General features: G+C 40.3%; 1 protein-coding gene across 1 annotated transcript in view; it reads right to left on the reverse strand.

The window, feature by feature from the left end:
- ADAMTSL1 (ADAMTS like 1) overlaps positions 1 to 19012 on the reverse strand; it is a 179912-nt gene that overhangs the window by 35238 nt on the left and 125662 nt on the right. Inside the window, exons 18-21 of the mRNA XM_031056859.1 lie at positions 13666 to 13845; positions 11961 to 12114; positions 9563 to 10703; positions 3088 to 3215 (exon numbers count right to left, since the gene is read on the reverse strand). Coding sequence (XP_030912719.1) covers positions 3088 to 3215; positions 9563 to 10703; positions 11961 to 12114; positions 13666 to 13845 — 1603 coding nt within the window. The remainder of the gene's footprint in view (positions 1 to 3087; positions 3216 to 9562; positions 10704 to 11960; positions 12115 to 13665; positions 13846 to 19012) is intronic.

The following is a 19012-nucleotide window of genomic DNA, read 5'->3' on the forward strand; positions in this document are numbered from 1 at the left end:
CTAGCTTTATTTGTTGAATGGATGGGTAGAATCTAATGGGATGAAGTTCAATAAGTCCAAGTGCCGAGACCTGCACTTCGGCCACAATAACCCCCTGCAACGTTATAGGCTGGGGACGGTGTGGCTGGACAGTGCCAGGCAGCAAGGGACCTGGGGGTGCTGGTGACAGCCAGCTGAACCTGAGCCAGCAGTGTGCCCAGGTGGCCAAGAAGGCCAATGGCATCCTGGCCAGTATCAGGAATGGTGTGACCAGCAGGAGCAGGGAGGTCATCCTTCCCCTGCACTGGCACTGGTGAGGCCACACCTTGAGTATTGTGTCCAATTCTGGGTCCCTCAGTTTAGGAGGGATGTTGAGATGCTTGAGCGTGTCCAAAGAAGAGCAACGAGGCTGGTGAGGGGCTTGGAACACAAGCCGTATGAAGAACGACTGAGGGAGCTGGGGTTGTTCAGCCTGGAGAAAAGGAGACTCAGAGGTGACCTTATCACTCTCTTCAGCTTCCTGAAGGGTGGCTGTGGTGAGCTGGGCGTTGGTCTCTTTCTCCGGGCAACAACAGACAGAACAAGAGGACACAGTCTCAAACTGCGCCAAGGGAGATACAGGCTAGAATTAAGGAGGAAGTTTTTCACAGAAAGAGTGATCAAATACTGGAATCATCTACCCAGGGAGGTGGTGGAGTCACCATCCCTCAATGTGTTTAAAAAAAGACTGGATCTGGCACTTGGTGCCATGATCTAGTTGAGGTGTTAGAAGATGGGTTGGACTCGATGATCTTAAAGGTCTCTTCCAACCTAGAAATTCTGTGATTCTGTGATTCTGTATGTTAACTTGGCACTGACCAATGAAGAAAAGATGGATCTGAGAAAAATAATTTGATTTCACTGAGCTCATGGAGAGTTCTGAAAATTTAAGTCAGTCTTAAATATAAATCTCTCCATATAGCTGTATTTCCAGGGCTTTTAAATGATAACATTCATCTGTAACTCCTGTCTATCAGTTTGGTATTTTTTTTGTACTTTACATTTTTTTAGTTTGATTATTTTAATGCCCAACAATAGCTATGTAAAATACTATATTTTATTGTTTGAATACCTCTAAAAGTTTTGATTCTTTTGGTAAAGTCTAAAGAAAAGAAAAATTCTTCAGCTATCCATCAGCCTTTTATTTTCCTGATTGGTTTCCATAACCCCACCACCAGATTAAAAATCTTTTAGCTGTTCAACCCATAAATGAGTAGGAAACCATTGCGAAAACAAAAGGGAGCATATTCCACTGTCTTTTTTTCCATGCATGTGTTAAATGAATCAGAAAATTCTTCAATGAAATAAGCTTTCATCCCCACTCTTGATTCCTCTAAGATGATTTCAGTTTTCCATGTTTTTTGGAGAGAATACACCCATTATGGCAAAAAGATTGTTACTTTGTTCCAAAAAATGCTCAGTATTTCACTTGGATATTTATGGTCTCATTTTATAGGCTGTTCAGCTTTTTGCCTTGGATGTGGGATACAAAAGTATACCAGTTCCTAAGAGGAGTTTTGCTTGAGTCTGGGATGCATGAATGCTAGTTCACCTAAATGTTTAAATTATAGCTTTGACAATGAATTATAATTAAAAAGCTAAAGTCTTCCTGCATGACATGTAGACCTAACACTTTATTTTTACAGTGTCATACAAAATTATTGCCACAATATGTACAAAAACTATGGCTTTTACACTCACTAAACAATGTGGACAGAATAGCAGTTTTGACTGATGATTTTTTAATCTCATGTTCAGCTTCATGCTGGTGCAGCATAGGAGGTTTAGTGTGAGTTGCTACTTCTAAAGTATAACACTACCCTAACAGCAGCACTACTACCTTGCTGCCTGGAGTTCAGCAAAGTTATTTCTGACAGTAGTAGTGTAAAAAGGGTCAGTCTCTTCAGTTTTGCCTACAGGTAATTTGTAGCTCTGATGCAGATTTTTCTTTTTGCTTTGGAAGATTCACCCATTCTGCTAAAGGACAAGACAAAGTCTCGTTCTAGTTGATTTACTGATTTTCGAAGCTTCACTGCTATCCACTGTTGCCTTATTACATTTTCTTTATGCTTCTCTCAACTGAAATTTTCTCTGTATTTGGTGTAATTTTTTTTTAATTAAAGCTTATCAACAGCTATTCCTTCCTCTAGTCATACATGGATACAATAGCAGCTGATGGTTGCTGCCCATACATTGGGAGTCTCCAAGCATTTCCACATGCTGAACCAGTAAAATGGATAAGTCTGCAAAATTAATAAGCTTTTCAGTATTCTTAGCACGTTTATTTTTGCCTTGGTGATAAATAGGATCCTCCCTCTGTAAGACCTCTCTGCCCTGTCACAATCATTAGCTGTCATTGTCTGTTCTGTTCCTGTATCTTTCTCAACAGCTCTTCATTCATGTTTGCTGCTCCAGCCTTCTGCTAGTCCTGATGTGGTTGTGAGCCTGCTGACCATGTCTGCTTGGGAACCTTGAAGAAGCTGGATTCACACTTCTGACTCCCTTTGCCACTGGCTTTTATCTGAATGAGTTTTCTTTAGAATTGAATTCTAAACCAGCACAAGATATTTAGTCTGCTTTAGAATCTGTTTAACTAGAGGAATAAAAACATGGAATCTAATTTTTTGAGAACCTCTATTTGCTACAATTGAAACAGTGTCAGCCACGCTTGTGATTGAGTACAGTGTTTGATCCAGTAAAAGATTCAGCTCTGGAAGTTTTCTTGCTTGCCTAATACACCTCAATACACCTAATAACTCTAGTACATCTGAGTAACTCCTGCAATCCATCTGTTCAGGCTGCAAATAACCAGGATAAGTACTGTTTTAAGAGCATGTCAGATGCAAGTAAGAAAAAGCATTTATGTCTTGCAGAGACACATAAACCTCACAAACTATGTATGAAAGCCTTGGGTTTTTGCAGAGTTCACACCCTGTGTTTTCACCAGTGTACTTCTGTTGATGCATATTACATAGCTTTAGCAGCCATCTGTTCCCCCACAAACAACTTCTGTCCAGATTCACACAAGTAACATAGACAATCCTGCAATCACAGAGGTTAATCTATTACCTGCTAGTGTGACAGCAATGGAGACAGAGTCAGATCCCAGGGCATTGGATGCATTGCAAGCATAAAAACCCACATCAGCTTCCACAGGTGCTAGAATCTGCAAGGAGTCATCAGGCTGAAGGAGCAACCTGGCACAAAGCAGGAAGAAAGAAAGATGTAATAGTCTCTTAGTCCATGTGAACATGAACATATATACTGGGAATTTTTAGGTTTAGGTAGTATTTTTCATAGATCAGGCCTTTAGGTTAAATTTTAAAATCTATGAAGAAATTGAAATTCTTACATTGAGACTGTAAGTTGTGATTACTTAAATTAAATTTTAGTCTCTTTCCCAGTTCCTCTGCTCCTGATATGTGCATTAAAGAAAGATTGCTTAGTAATCAGGACATTTACCCAGTGAAACCTCCTCTGCTGTACCACTTGTGCCTAATGCTGAATGAATTTCTCAGCATTTCTGTCTTCCAGTTCTGCAGCATAGGAATAGCAATAGCAAGATAAAGCCAAATTATTGCAAGGGAAAAATCATGAAACATGCTGACACTATGCAGAAAGAAGTGAAGTGAACCACAGGGTCAGTGATAAAGCCTGAAAGGTTCAGATTCTTTTATTGATGGGCAGCTTATACAAACTCAGCAGTCTTGATTCTTCCCTAATAATCAGTGAAGATAGAGAGGAGTTCTCAGCTCCTCCTTGGGCTGAACCCACGGTTTGTTTCCTCTGCCAGTAAGAGCAGCCTACCATGAGCTCAGTGTACTGCCTATGGTTAAACAGAATCAATATGGTCTCAGTGCTCTTATGAACTGCTTCTTTCCACTGTCTGCTTTTGCAGTGGTATAACTCATGAGGTCCTGGTATGTGGGGGTGCATCTTTGTTGTGATAATCCTTTTGGCTATTGTTGTAATATATTCAGTAGGTTTGAATGGTTTGTTCCTAGCAACTCCCTCACAGCTGGTTTAGCCCAATGTTGTTTTCCCCCTTTCCTATCTCTTAGTGCAAATACCTACCCCTAATTCCCGATCCTTCTATGTCCATCACTGTAGCCCTGCCCTCTGCCTTGTCATTTAAGTGGAATCCCAACCTCTCGTTCTAGAACCCTCTGTGTCATCTACGTAATCCCTGGATTCCTATAAATTCTGGGAGAGTGTTCCTCTCCCTAGGTACCCCTCATTGGTCCTGAGGCGATGTGATCCCGCCTTGTGCTCCTCCTCCGTTCTCCCCTGGTTGGTTACTGTGTTATCTGATCTACAAATTTGTAACATTGTACTGTTCTTGGTTCTACTGTCACTGCATCCTTCAGAGGTATTTTGTCCCCTTAGGAATAAAGCCTCTTGGAGACGCATACAAAGGACCCTTCCTGCTCCTTTATCTCGACACTCGGCGCTCCAATCCATCTGTCCACAGTCAGAACTGCCGGCCACCTCTGGCTGCACCGCTGCCCTTGCCGGTCGGTGACTGGGCAGGGAGCGGGCACTTGGGGGCACGGCCCCGAGGGAGAAAGTGAGCTAGCCTGGCTAAGCTTTTTCCCTGAAATCGGGTGCTGCATCAATGGTATACACCTACTTCAGTAAGAATTCAGTCCACGGGTTTGTGCTTATGTACTCTTGTTTAAAGATAAAATCTACTGTTCTCATCAGCAACTTTCAGCAGTTGTTGCTTGTAAACTCTTAATTGAGGCTGTGATTGATAGTGGGTGGCAAGGGTGAAACTGGGGGAGGGATATGCCTGTAAAACATATGCAATAGAAATCTGCTCACAGATCCTGGAATTGATGAGTTTCTTTACACTCCCATCACCACAATAAAAGCTGTTGTCTCATGGACGAATAGGCCACGGATATTCAGTTTTGTACAACACTGTGGGTGGTAGATCTCTAAACCAAACCAGATTAGGGCCACCCAGCAAAATCTATTATAGGAGAAAAATTCCAGAGTTAACATTATTTTTTTACCCTTTTGTGAGCAATAAGAAAAATTGTCATTATCAATAAAAGAGATGCCTGTTTTTAAACAAGTTTTGTAAATGCTTAGAAAAATGCAGATTTGCAAAACAAACATTAATACTTTTAAAACTGCATCTGTGCTTTCACAGGCAAAAAAAACCACCAATGGTTGAAACAATTGCCTTCCCACTTTTGCTGTCAAGGATGTTTTTCTTACTTCTTAGTCATAAGCAGGGCTGACTAGATAGTCACTGCTAATGGCAACAGCAACAAATAGATTTTTTAACGTGCCAAACTAATGCTGGCATGCATCTCTATCTCACACATAAATTTTTAGTTTAACACCGACTGCTTCAACCATTACATGGAATTCATTAAATCTTCAGAAGATGCCCCAAATTATAACAGCCTGTAACATTTAAAAGTTCTGTGTGTTCTGTCTGCATGTCTACAGATATAGTATGTAGGCAGATCTTCAGTCTACAACAAGCTAATGCTTACAAGACTCCTAAAATAGTTTTAATTAATGTTTCTGACATTTTCAGGCTGAGGAAAGATCTTGCCTAATATTGCATCTTTCAAAACACAAAGCTGCATAATTTGTTTTTTATTAATCACCTCTCCTGACATAAACCTCTCTCTGTCAGCTTAAGTCACCTCAAGATCCAGCACAAATATTTTAAAAATAGAGGTAGTCCAGGTAGATACTTGCCTTTTCAAAAAAATAAAACTCCAACACAGCTCCATCCTCCTATCCTCTCAACTCAAGTTTTAATGTCCTTTTCCACAAACAAACATTATGTCCTCTTCTTCTCAATAATTCTGTTATTTGTGCATCACAATTTGGCATAGCTGCTTTTCTTGAAAGCAGATCCCTTATCATTCATCATTGTATAGAATTATTTTGGCTGAATTCCCTATTTGCTCATAGATTGCTATTTTTGTTAGGTATTGAGTTGCTTGTCAGGGCTGAGAAAAAAAAACAGCCAGCTGTAGCAATTCTTTATGTCACCAGCATGTCTTCAGGATCTCATTTATGGACAGAAAATCATACAGCTTAATATTTAATCAGTCTCATCTCAGTTGCTCCACACTGCATTGCCTCCAAGACAAAAACATATTTTGCAGGACATATACCAATGACTAAATCAGACAAACACCTAACAAACACCTCGCAAACACCTAACTCCATACCACTTACTGTTCACATGCTGATTCATGTCCTTTTAAAAAATTTATGTCTGTTTTTGAGAAGCTGAATTATCAAGCACTAATGGATCCCCAGTGACAGAAATTGCAGCATACTTGCAAGCTTATTAAAGAGTGCACAAATTCCTCAAAGATTTTTCACTTTTAAAACTGATTCCTTAGGAATTCAATCTGAATTTTCTTTAAAATAAAACATCTTCCAACATACACAGTAGTCAAAAAACTTTGGTAGAGATACTAGTAGGCTCTGAAACGACATTCAGAACCCACGCTGGTGTTAACTTGACTCTTTAACCTTAGGAGAGAGTGTGGACTTTTCTGTAAGCGCTCAGACTGAATAGGCAGACACAAGTTGGGGTCTTTTACTGGAAGCAGAGATATTTTCAACTGTTGCAGCTATTTGTGCCATGTGTTTTCATTCTACTGAGTAACTGAAAACCAGCATTTTTTGGGGGCCGAGGTTGCATCTTTTTGTGACTGTACCTAGACTAAAGCCAAAGAAAATTAATTTTTGCAAGGATAGCCATGCAGTAGGAATCATACTTCTGGGTGGATGAAACAGCTCATGGAATGGGGCAATGAGAATAGAGCCATACACCAACCATCATTATTGGACATCACTGGCTCAGACAAAATCCACGGCCGCAATGTGTAAAAGTGAATGCCTTTATCTCAGTGGTTTGTATACACAAAACAGGTAGCTGTTACCCAACCTAAAACTGTCAGCCTATACTCTAAGAATTGCAATAGCAACCAAGCGCTTCTGAAATCTCAGTATATTCAGTGGGGTGTGACCCGAGGAAATTCAGCACTGCTCTCTGGCCATTCTCAGAAGAAGGGTCTCTCTCTGATACTGGTACAAGAAAGCCCACCTCTATTTATTTCCTGATTCCCATTAAGACAGAGGTGGGCTGGCAAATCCTCTTCTCCATTCAATGGTTAGCAAAATACAAAGAAAACAAACTGCAGACCTGAAGGACCGTTCAGACATACCAGACACCACCACAGGTTTACATCTGTGGCCTTGCAGTTTACAGCAGTATACTCTAAGTCTGCTTAAACTGCAGCTTCCATTGGCACAGCTGACTGACAGGAACAAGAGCATTCTAAGCCAGAACCAGAATACTGATTTTAAAAGAACCCAGCAAAAAAATCCACAGAACAATTTTTTTACACACCACGATTTCTAAATTTCCATTAGCTCTAAAGATATAGTGTTGAGTTGTGCCTGAAGCTCAGAGCATGGTCATTTCTTCCTCCACACACCAGGCTGAGGGAACTATAAATGATGAGTACAGAAGGAATTTCATAAAGCAGAAACTGCCTCAATATTTAAAGAAGAGTTGTCAATGATTTATGCCACTAAGTGAAAAAGAAATGATACTTTCCTCAGACTTTTTTATAAAAATTTTGAGCACACAGACAACTGACTGATAATTCAGAAACAAAACACAACATTTAAGGCTATTTCAGCCAAACTGAATGGGAAAGGAAAAAGGATTGAAAAATAATTGTGAAATTATGTATAAAAAAAATCTGAAATGAAACTTCAGGAATCGTGTAAGTGTCTCTTACCAGCTAAATTAATCTACACGTTGTGATACCATGAAAGATTATAGGATATGAAAGAAACTTGCCAATTTTGCATGACTGTAGTGTTCAGCATTCCTCATACATCAACTTCATGTAACATCCCTTCCCTTTCATGGATGCCACAGAAGTTACAGTCATTTCAAGTAGAGAAAAATCCTCAACTTAATGGCCCAATTCTAATGGGATATAACCAATAGATGAAAATTTAGATATGAAACTTGTTTTGGCGGTGGCCTACAGATATTTTCACAGGAATATATCCAAATGAAGGGATTCTGTATGTCCAAGTCATGATTATGACTGTACGTGATTTCCACCAGAGGTACATTCTTGTTCTCAGTGACACCTACCCTTGAAAAGCTACTGGTTTTCTTGGGGATTTTTTTGGTGTTCGATTTAATATACTTATTAGCCTTCAAACAGAGAGGCAAGAACCAGGAAACTCAGATCATTATAGAAAGCAATTACTTTTCCATTAATTAAATAGTCAAAATAAAGAAGAAGTTAAGAAAATAATTTCATAACTGTATAGAAGGGGCAATTTTACCTAAATCAAGATTTTATTGGATGATCCAAGGGCACCACACTGGAAATTAATTTTTGTCTTGACTCCATCTTTTCCCATGATCTTACGACTACATGTATGTCTTAGATGAGGTCAGTATCTTGTGCAGAAGGAGTTGCTAGCAGATCCCTCAACAAATTTGTTGTACTGTGTTGCTCATTATTACTGCCTACTACAGTCTTTTCCTGTTCTTATATAATGATTTCTCACAGAACAGAACCAAAATATAAAATCCCAAGCATACACATGAGAAGAACGTATGTTATCAGCACAGTTAAACATACAACTTATACTGATAATAACCTCTTTCTGTGTGCTCTTCCACACAAACGAATAATGCGGACAGCCACCTGAAGGAAAAACAGCATAATTTTTGTGGTATACTGATAAAAGCATTTTGTTATGTCAAGTTCTCAGGTTACATCTGGGACCAGTGTTCTGGAATTTAAACAGGTTAGGATTCACCAATTCACATGGGAAGACAAATGCTAAATGATCCGTCTGTTGAGACGACAGCAAAGCTGCAGAGAGCCATGAGGTGTGGTTCCACAATTTAAAGCCTTCATCAGAACATACACAGTAAATGGTGATTGTAATGCCCTTTTAAGTTTATCCTGGGGCAGTTTAATGCATGGATATATATGTGGAAGGCAAAAGGCTCATCTCCTCTGTCTTCTCTTACTGCAACCACGTCTGTCAAGCCCTCCTGTGGCCCTAGGAGAAATGCAATTTCAGCTCCAACAGAGGATAATAGCAACAACCAATGCCCAGTTTTCTTATATCTGTATCAATCTTCATAGCAAAAATCTCTGCCTTCAGATGGGAAAATAAACTAAGACTCCCAGTTTCTGGATGCAGAGTGCTCTGTTCACTGTATTAGGCACTTACGTCCTTTAGTACTTTACAATCCGTTATTTTTTACTTACTCAAACAGAAGTAAGGTTCCTGTCTGCCACACCAGTCTGACCCAGCATCCAGACCTTGCTGAAGATTTACAGTGCCCTGTTTAACCCATTTACCAATTCACATGCACTTGCCCTTCTTTCTGTTATGAAATCAGACTACAGCAAAACATGGTTTTGTCCATGGGACTGACAGGCAGTAACACATGGAAAGTGATGAGTCAAAATATAAATTATTTTCTTAAAAGTTAAATAACATGCTTTACCTATCATTGTATTTCACTTCCTCTCCATTCTTAGCCCAGCTGATGGTGGGCTTTGGGTTTCCCACTGCTTCACAGTGAAGCAGCACACTCAGTGTGCCACTTGCTAGAACCACTGTCTGTCCCAGGTGGGTGACAACCTCTGAAGCAGAAAGTTGTTGTGCTGCTGAAATCTTTCGGAGGATGGCAGGCTTTTGATGAGGCCTGTGCAAACCATTTGCCAGGTCTACAGAGGTGGGAATAAATGTTTCAGCAGATGATGTCCTCAGGGAGCTGGTAAATCCAGAAACACGTCTGTGGAAAGGGTACTCCACTGAGGCTGAATCAGCTTTTCGCCTTGGTGCTTTGAGGACAGATTCCTCGTGGTCCAAGTAGCTCCTGAAAACCTCACGAGCCAGGTGCACAAGAAGATATTCAGTGTAGATATCTTTAAGCTCCTCAGGCTGGTGAGACAAATTTCTTATGATATCATCCAAGTGTTTCTGCTCTGCAACCATAGTAAATGGCAAGCTACGATCCTGGCTCTGGTCCTCTTCTGAGGATGCATTTCTCTCCACAGACTCCTGGGCTTCCCAGGACTCCAAACTTTCCGGTGGCCAGCCCCTGAGCTGTAGCACCCTCGAGACAATATTGTCATACCATCTGCTGGGGTTAGCAAGGCGGCCTCGCTTTTCAGCCTTGCTGCCATTGAAGAAAATCCCATTGAGATGTTTATCCTCTGTTCGCAAGGCATCGTTCAAACCGGCCTTTCTCATGGCTTCTTCCTCCCCAATACCAACTGGCTGCCCAGCAATGATCTTCTTGTTGCTTCCAATCAGTTTAATTATGAAATGCTCCCGGGCTGGCCCTGCTGTGCAGGTGTATGTCCCAGTGTCTGAAGGTTTCAGATGATGGATTTTCATGTACCCGAAGGGTGCGATGGTGATGTGAGCTGAACTGACAAGTCTCTTATCATCCTTCTCCCAAGTGATCATTGATTTCCGGAACCTTCTGGTAGGGCATCGGAGAATAACAGAAGTTTTGGGTAGCAGGTAGGCATACCCACCCACAATGAAGTGCAGCTTCTTCTGCTTCCTTGTCTGGATGTAAACTTGCTTTACGGCCATAATATGGGGGCTTTGTTTATGAGCCGGTCTGTTGTGCCCTGAAATATCATTATATAATTAGTATATGATACCATTAAACAAAGCAATTAGTTTACATTGTTGTGGGCAGCATTTGGCCCACTAGACAGTAATGGGAGAAACTGGACACCAGTTGCTGGACATTAAACTAAAACAATCAAAATAAGAGGAATAACAAGACACACTTCAGCAATGTGAAAGTAGCCTAGAGTATATGCAGAAACCAAATAGCCAGGGAAAAAAGCTTTACGGGAGAGAGAAAACTTCAGCAGAAACATAGTTCTTGTTAAAGTTTTTAAACAAAGACTGTTATTTAAGAAATGCACTAAATAGACAAATGTTTATCATCCAAACCTTCAAAGGCAACGTGATCTTGCAGCTCACAACAGTAAGGTAGAATGAGAGTCTTGCTACCTCAAGGTGTAATGTTGGACAGGAAAAAACTCTCTGGGCTAGGCTTAAAAACATGGTAAATACTATTAAAATTCACTAGTTCAGTGTGTTCTTCTGGTTTTCTTATCTCTGTGTCAGAGATCTTTAGTATGAAGCACTAAATTAAGCTGCATAGGCATATTACTAGTAAATACCACGTAAAATTTGGTCCAAGCTTTAGTTCTAAATATCAGATCATCTTTTCTTCCTACATACCCTTACATTCAGCAGTTTCAGAGGCAAGCTGAAGCTAGGCTGACTTTCACATATCCAGTTGGTTTACTGTAGACTAGGGAAGAGTATATAGGAGGACTTGCGATGGGCAAAAACAAATTCACGAACTACCAACATAAAATACTACCAACATAAATCTAACTTGTGTTGCATGGTTCATCAGCAATCTCAGGTCATAGAGGATTTTGAGTGACATAATGAAATAACAGGTTTCTAAATGATCGTTGGCAAAATCCCTTACCAACCATCTTCCTTGCAGCTGTTCTAGCAGATAGTTTATTTGCTCCAGCCCTCCAGCTGCTGTGTTGTGTCTCTGAACCTCTACATTCCAGCTGTGAAATTCAGATCTAGATTTTGGTCAGAATTTTGAGCCAGTTCTTCCAGGAACTAGTAGTTCCCTTCCAGCACACTGGCTCATATCCAGCTCCATTAGTGAAATCTGCAGCACTTCTCCACTGGCTTGACTTATTTACAGACAGAAAAACCCACTCCACAAGACTGAGTAATACTAGCGTGAAAGAAGGCTGTGAGGCAGGAAATAGCATGGATTTCTTAGTGAAGCACTTCCAATCCCTTTTCCCCAGACACTGCCAAACACCTTTTCCACTTACTTGCACAGGGGCCTAGTGAACAGGGCCTGATCAAGGATGAGAATGGCAAAGGGAGGCAGAGTGAGGAATTGATGATAACAAACTCCCCGGTTTTCAGCATCTTTCTGCAAATAGCATTTCGACTCTGTGTGCCTTCTCCACAGCTCACTGAACACTAGGAACAGGATGAGAGACATTAGCAGAAATGAAAAAGGTGCTCCATGTCACACACTTCCTTCCTCAGCTCCCATATCCACATTGCATACACACACCACAGGATAAAGCAGTTGCAGTTTTCAAAATGTTGCAGCAGAATAAAGCAGAGCAGCATCTGACCATGCAGTTACAAACAGTGCAGGCACAGTAAGCAGATTAAATACTTGTTATTTTCTGTCCTGTAAGGCTTAATTTCTTTCCATGATCTTGTTACCGCTTCTTTTCTGTCAGATGGTGTCTCTTGTTTTAATGGTACTGTGCTACAGTACGAAGCCAGTCTTTAAGCTTTGTTTCTATGTGTCTGTGTCTGCTGGCTGGAAAAATTCCAGCTCATGTCTGAATTGCAGATCACAGTTGCATTCTGGGCCAGATAAAATCCAGCCTGAACTTAATCTTTAGGCTTTGCTGTTGCAAATCCCTTTAGGAATAATAAAGGGATGAATATTTTAGTCACCAATTAATTACCTCAGCCTTGTAGTTACTACACACGGCCTACACAGAATGGTATAAACCCTCTAATACCAGACTGCAGTGCTTGTTGCATAGGTGGACATGGTTTGACGGACTTCATCATGACTATTCAGTTTCATATTTATGCATATAGCATTGTGGAAAAAGAAATACAGACAGTGTCTTTGCACTGGAACAAAGCAGCAGTCTGTAAAAGGAACTAGAAAATGGGTAAAGCGCTGTAATTACCATCTACACTGCCAGAATGGCTATGTGTCTCCTGGCAGAAGACTTTATGAAAACATCCACTAATTTGTGTAAAATGCCCAGACAGATGGGCAGGTGGGACAGCTCTGTAGGGTGATTGGCATTTCTTTTACAACTTCCACAACATAATTTCCGCTACCTTCCGTGAAAGAGGACTGGAAGAGTGGTGGCAGAGACTGCAAGATGTGGAATCATTTTCATGCTTACTGCCTTGAACCTTTGCCCTTGCTTTGACCTTATAAAGAAAATTATATTTTTATAATATCTCTCCTCCCTTCCCCTTCCCCTTCCCCTTCTCCTTTCCATTCCCCTTTCCATTCCCTTCCTCTCCTGTTCCCTCCCTTCCTCTTCTTTTCTATTGTCTTCATCATAGGAAAGGGTTGGAGTGGCCCCAAGAGGAAAAGACTATTGAGATCAGAACAGCTAGATTTTGGCAACAAAGAGCACGTTGCCTAGGGTAATAAAGATTACTCTTCATCGATGCCTTGTATGAAATAATAAGCATAGGCAGGGACAGAGGCAGGGATTTATTGTTTGGAGCAGGGGATGTATTGTTTACACCAGAAGGGTCTTAAAGGTTTGGTCAGATGGCTAGAGCACATCTGTGGAGACAGACACCACAGAGGAACATGGAGTGATAACATCCCCAACCAGGATGATGAGGACAGATTACAAGACAAACTGGGCATAACATGCTTTGTGGAGTCTGACGTTATTTGGGTCCGCTATCCCAACTGGCTTAGGAACTTCATCTCCAAGATCTGCACAATGCTCATGCACACAAATAGTATACCTGTGTCCAGTCAGAGAGAAGCCATTCACTGGGACAATCCTCATTTTTGCAGGCTTGTTGTGTGATGGTCCTTGGCGTGGGGCAGAAGGTTTCTGGCAGCTCTAACAAGCTTCCATCTGCCAGGCGCTGCTTACAAAGTGTATCTCGCCTCTGGACACCACCACCACAGGTCTGTGAACACTGTGAGAAAAGAAAGACAGCCACTTCACACTATACCCTCACGACCCTCCTTGCTGCAAAAATTTCTTGTGAATTAGGGTAGAAATGAACACTTGGTCTTGGCCAAATACAAAACATAGAACAAAAATTTCAGAGACCTCGAAGTAAACTGCTTTTAAAAATGTCAAATTTATTTTGGAAAAGGGGAGCAGCTTAGTTTGCTAGTATTTAGAGAAACTGTTTCAGTATTTCTGAAGTATTCTGTTTTAAGGTATTCTTTCAAAAGACATGGAAACAGTCAGTTAGTCAGCATTGAAGTATGGAGGTGGGAAATTTGTCCTCTCCACCTGGAAAATGAGACAATTGCATTTGATATGGAAAATCTAAATAGTAACATCTGTGTCTGAGCTCTGACACTAACCATGTCAGAAAGAGTGGAAAAGTCTTGTCCAGCAGTAGATAAGTAAATTGAGATTATTAATATCCAGAGAATACATCTCCCCTCTGTCTTTAATGTAAATATCCCTCTCTGCATCCATTTTTCTACTTAAGCAGGGCAGGAAATCTTGAGTAAGCAAATTTAGTAGTTCTCCTGAATATTTTTCTGTAAATTTTAGTTGCTCAGCCTTTTTCCCCGAGGATCCTTTTCCTGAGGCTGGTAACAGGCTCCCAGTTCTGCTCAGTTCAGCCAGCTCAACTCCTTTTCTCCTTTCTTCTAGCAAAGGAAAGAGGGAGCTTGCATTACATTGACCAGGAGTTGCTTATAGCTTGTGACACGGCAATTATTCAAGAGAAACAGACAATAATATGGAGAAGTATTAAAAAGTATACTTAAGCAGTTAAAAAGGGAGTGTTTTAAAAAAATCTTGCAGTCATGAAAGGCCCTTCTCTCTGACATAAAGAACTGCATGAACTTTAATGCTAGCCTGAATATTTAGGATAAACATTTTCTTTGAAAGACAGAAAGGAAGCACAGAAAGACATTTTTATATTTGGTTTCTTTTAATGTGTAAAATTAACTTTTGTCTTACTTATTTTGAATGGTACAAAACTCAAAGGCTTCCAAAAAAATAAGCAAGAAAAACATTAGTTTTCAACAGAAGAAAATGTCTATCAGCCTCTTTTTTAAGAAAAATTCATTCTTGAGGAGGAAGAAAAATATGATTAAAAGTATTATTCCAACGTTGCCTAAGGAGTTTTATCATATCTTTGCCCTTCCAACTCTGCCAGAGATAAGACAAACTGTATCTTTTCTTGCTTCTTGGACTTTATTCACTTACATAGTGTTGTCCCTGCACAGGTCAGCCCCAAGAGTCCCACGACGTGCCTGACAGCACTGTCCAAACACTTCTTGAACTCTGTCAGGCTGCTGCTGCGACCACTTCCCTGGGGAGCTGTTCCTGTGCCCAGTCACCCTCTGGGGGGAGAACCTTTTCCTGATATCCAACATAAACCTCCCCTTACACAACTCCAGGCCATTCCCTTGGGTCCTGTCACTGTCACCCCAGAGAAGAGATCAGTGCCTGCCCCTCCTTCCCCCCCACAAGGCAATTGTAGACTGCGATGAGGGTTCCCCTCAGTCTCCTCCAGGCTGAACAGACCAAGTGACCTTAGCCACTCCTCATACAGCCGCTTCCCCTCAAGGCCTTTCATGATCCTCACTGCTCTCCTTTGGACTCTCTCCAATAGGTTAATTTCTTTCTCATATTGCGGCACCCAAACCAGCCCCCAGCACTGGAGGTGAGGCTGCCCCAGCTCAGAGCAGAGCAGGACAATCCCCTCCCCTTGCCCAGCTGGAGATGCTGTGCCTGATGCCCCCCAGGACAGGGCTGGCTCTCCTGGCTGCCAGGGCACTGCTGACCCATGTTCAACTTGCCATCAACCAGGACCCCCAGGTTTGTTTCCATGGTCTCCCATGTGGTTTAATTTTACACTGCTCTCTATTCAAGGTATACCACAATATAGGTTTTTTCCTTACTGTCAAAAATGAATTCTCTGCTAAGATTCCACAGTGAGATAAAGCACTTGCAAAAGGATTAAACGGTTTTTTCTCATACAGTCTCTCAGTTTCTTTTAAGGCCTGACACTTGAAGATTTAGAAGAGACATTTATGGTATGGATTAGAAATAGAAAGGAAAATATAAGAAAATACTACCGATTTTCCCATGCTGACTTTGTTTTAAAGTCATTGTTCTAATTATCTTTGAAGCAAAGACAGCACTGGAGCAAATGAAGAATGCTGGGACTGAGACTATAGCACTTAATTCAGTAATAAAAAAAGACGGATGAAGATTTACTAATGGATGTCTCCCATTTCAGGTATGCAGAACAGATATGTATAGGACCTTGTAAAATGAAAGCTTAAACGCTGCTCCAGAAGCACATCACTGAAAATTATGAAGATTCTAGTGCATTTAGTTAAGACACAGAAATATTTAAAAAGAAATAGTCTGAAATATGTAAAAAGATGTTTTAAATTTTTTTTAAATGTTACAACACTGATAATGATTGTGTGTTTGTCTACCAGAAATACTGGGGCTTTGAATGGCATTTAATTCAGACAATCCTTCCTTACAAACAAACAAGGCTCAGAAAAGAAAACACTGGTAATTAGAGTCTAAATCTTCTGGAGTTTTTTTTTTTTTGTGTGTGTGTGTGTTTGCATTGAACCAGTGTGAGTGAGTGTTCTGAAAAGCACCACAAACTTAACTGATAAGGCCAAAGAAATGTATTGAAATCAGGGCTGTGTGGAGAACAGATTTTACACTTTCATGCTGGTGAAGCTTTAAAGTACCTTCCCTTGGGTAAGGAAGGCACCTTCCTGAAGGGCCCTTCATCTCCCTGTGTGGGGGGAATTCTTTGAGGAGCCTGGAGAGATGGGAGGTGTTGCGGTTCCCTTAAAGCAAGGAAATAAATTCTTCTTCAGGTTTTCTTCTGCTGGAGTGATCTACAGCAGTTTTTCTTCCTGACTGGGGGTCACCTCCAGAAGTTGTCTCAGCCACTCACATCCTTTCCAAATGTTTTCTTTCCACATCTCAGAAGCCAACATCTATAAAAATCCCTAAGTGTAATGCACAAGCCACAAGGTTTTCAGATGGAAAACCTGCATGAGACTGAGCTGCAAGGTCTGGCTTTCCTGCAGAGTGGAAATATCTGTAAAGATGACGGTGTTGCAAAGACGGAACGCAGACATCCTTAAGAAATGGAAGAATGGAAATTGATTTTGATGGATTAGAGTTTTTTTTCTGGTACAGTACTCATCTGAACAGAAGCAGAAGACAGCAGGTAGAGAAACACATTTTTGGTGCCATTTTCCTCCAGTGAAAGGTAAGCACAGCAAATATTCAGTGCCCAGCCTGAAAAGTCTATGAAGTAAGGCAGAAGAGCTGCCATATGACCTTTACTGAGCTATAGCAATGAATCACAGCACAGGTTCTCTCTCGCCCAGAGAAGATACCAGCTACTACAAATGTGAACCTGTGAACAAATAGTTTTAATTTCTTATTAACACAGTTGTTAAAGGTTTTATACTTAGTCAAGCTTCCTTGTCACTAGGATCTGCTAAACCTTTCAAAGAGACAGCATTTGAGAGCCTTTGAACAGCTGGAAAAATTACTTTAGACAGATGAAAGTATGCATGTTTAAACTGTTGAGGAAGATGTTACAATCTGGAAAAAATTTGTTTGGAGATAGCTCGAGCAGAAACAATTTGGTATCATTCTAGTGTGGCCTATAGCTAATGTCACTGTTAGCAGAAAATACATTTTTTCACATACTATAACATGTATCTCTTCTGATTATTCACATATACTTACAGAAAATTGTTTTCTGTAAGGACTGTGGCCAGTTATAGGACTTTGACAAGCACAGGTGCTCCTTCTAGCATATCCTAACTTTAAAAAGCTTGACTTCTGTTATTATGTTATGAACTAGTAGAATACTATTTGCTATTTGCAAATGTAACATCTACTACACCTATAGTTCAGAAATTTTTGAAAGTACAGCAAAGTATATACATGTGTGAGAGTATGACTAGACAAATTAAATCATGAAATATCACTGAATTGTTTTAAACAGAGGACTAAAGCCATAGGCTCATTACCAAGCTTTGACAGACCATCAGACTGGAATAAATATTTCTTACTGGATTGGTTGCCCAAACCCAAAGCTCTCCCAGCTTCATGGACTAACCAAGTTCATTAAGTGAGTACATTAATATCTCACTGGGTGTTAAGTAAAGACCAGATTTTATATATGGACTCTCAATATGTAAGAACTGCATATGTATGAACTATGTAACTTACATTTGCATATGTAAGAACTATGCAAAATGCTAATGGTTTTCACATGGGATAGAATGAAGACTTGCACACACCAAAAATGAAGATTTAAACAGATATTTTGCTTACACCTATACCACACAGCAAATTTTTCCTTTATTCTTGACATCAGTGCAAGATCCTTTCTTCCTGCAGTGGCATTATTAAAACTGTAGTATTACAACCATTTAAAGAAACATCTTTAAGTCTTTTGAATTACACAAGTATTTGCAACCAGATTTCAGCAAATTAATTCATTTTAGAGTACTTTCTAAAAATGGAAAGCCTTGTACCGACCATTGTGTAGATAGGAATTTTTATAATTAGTGTAATAAACCATGCATCTCCCAACAGGAAGTGTTTAACACACATTTCTTACTCTGAAGCATGAGGAATGTATCTTGTACCAAACTAAATTATTATTTGAGAACATATGAAGTACTCAAAATGCTTTAAAGACTCTTTTATCCTTAATCCTTCTAGTTTAGTATTCCTAGAAACCTAGACATAGCTCACCCAAGTCCAGTCCCCTGCAGCTGACCAATATATTCCAGATATTTTTGTTTGAAATCTATAGCCAGCTGTTAAGATTTTCCAATAACTTTGCATTAGAAATAGCTACAGTCATTATTTACTTCTGGAAACACAGATGCATTTTTTAAGAACAAAAAATGCACACTTTGCAGTTTTTTAATGGCTTGTCAGAATGATTAATGATTCCTGTTGATGGGCTAAAGTTAAACCATAGAATCATAGCATGGTTTGTGTTGGAAAGAACCTAAAAGTTCTTCTAGTTCCACCCCACTCCATCCCCCCTCTGACCCCACTAGGCAGGGACACCTTCAATTAGACCAGGTTGCTCAAAGCTA

Source organism: Geospiza fortis, unplaced genomic scaffold (assembly GCF_000277835.1).
Source record: "Geospiza fortis unplaced genomic scaffold, GeoFor_1.0 scaffold12, whole genome shotgun sequence".
NCBI classification, from domain to species: Eukaryota; Metazoa; Chordata; class Aves; order Passeriformes; family Thraupidae; genus Geospiza; species Geospiza fortis.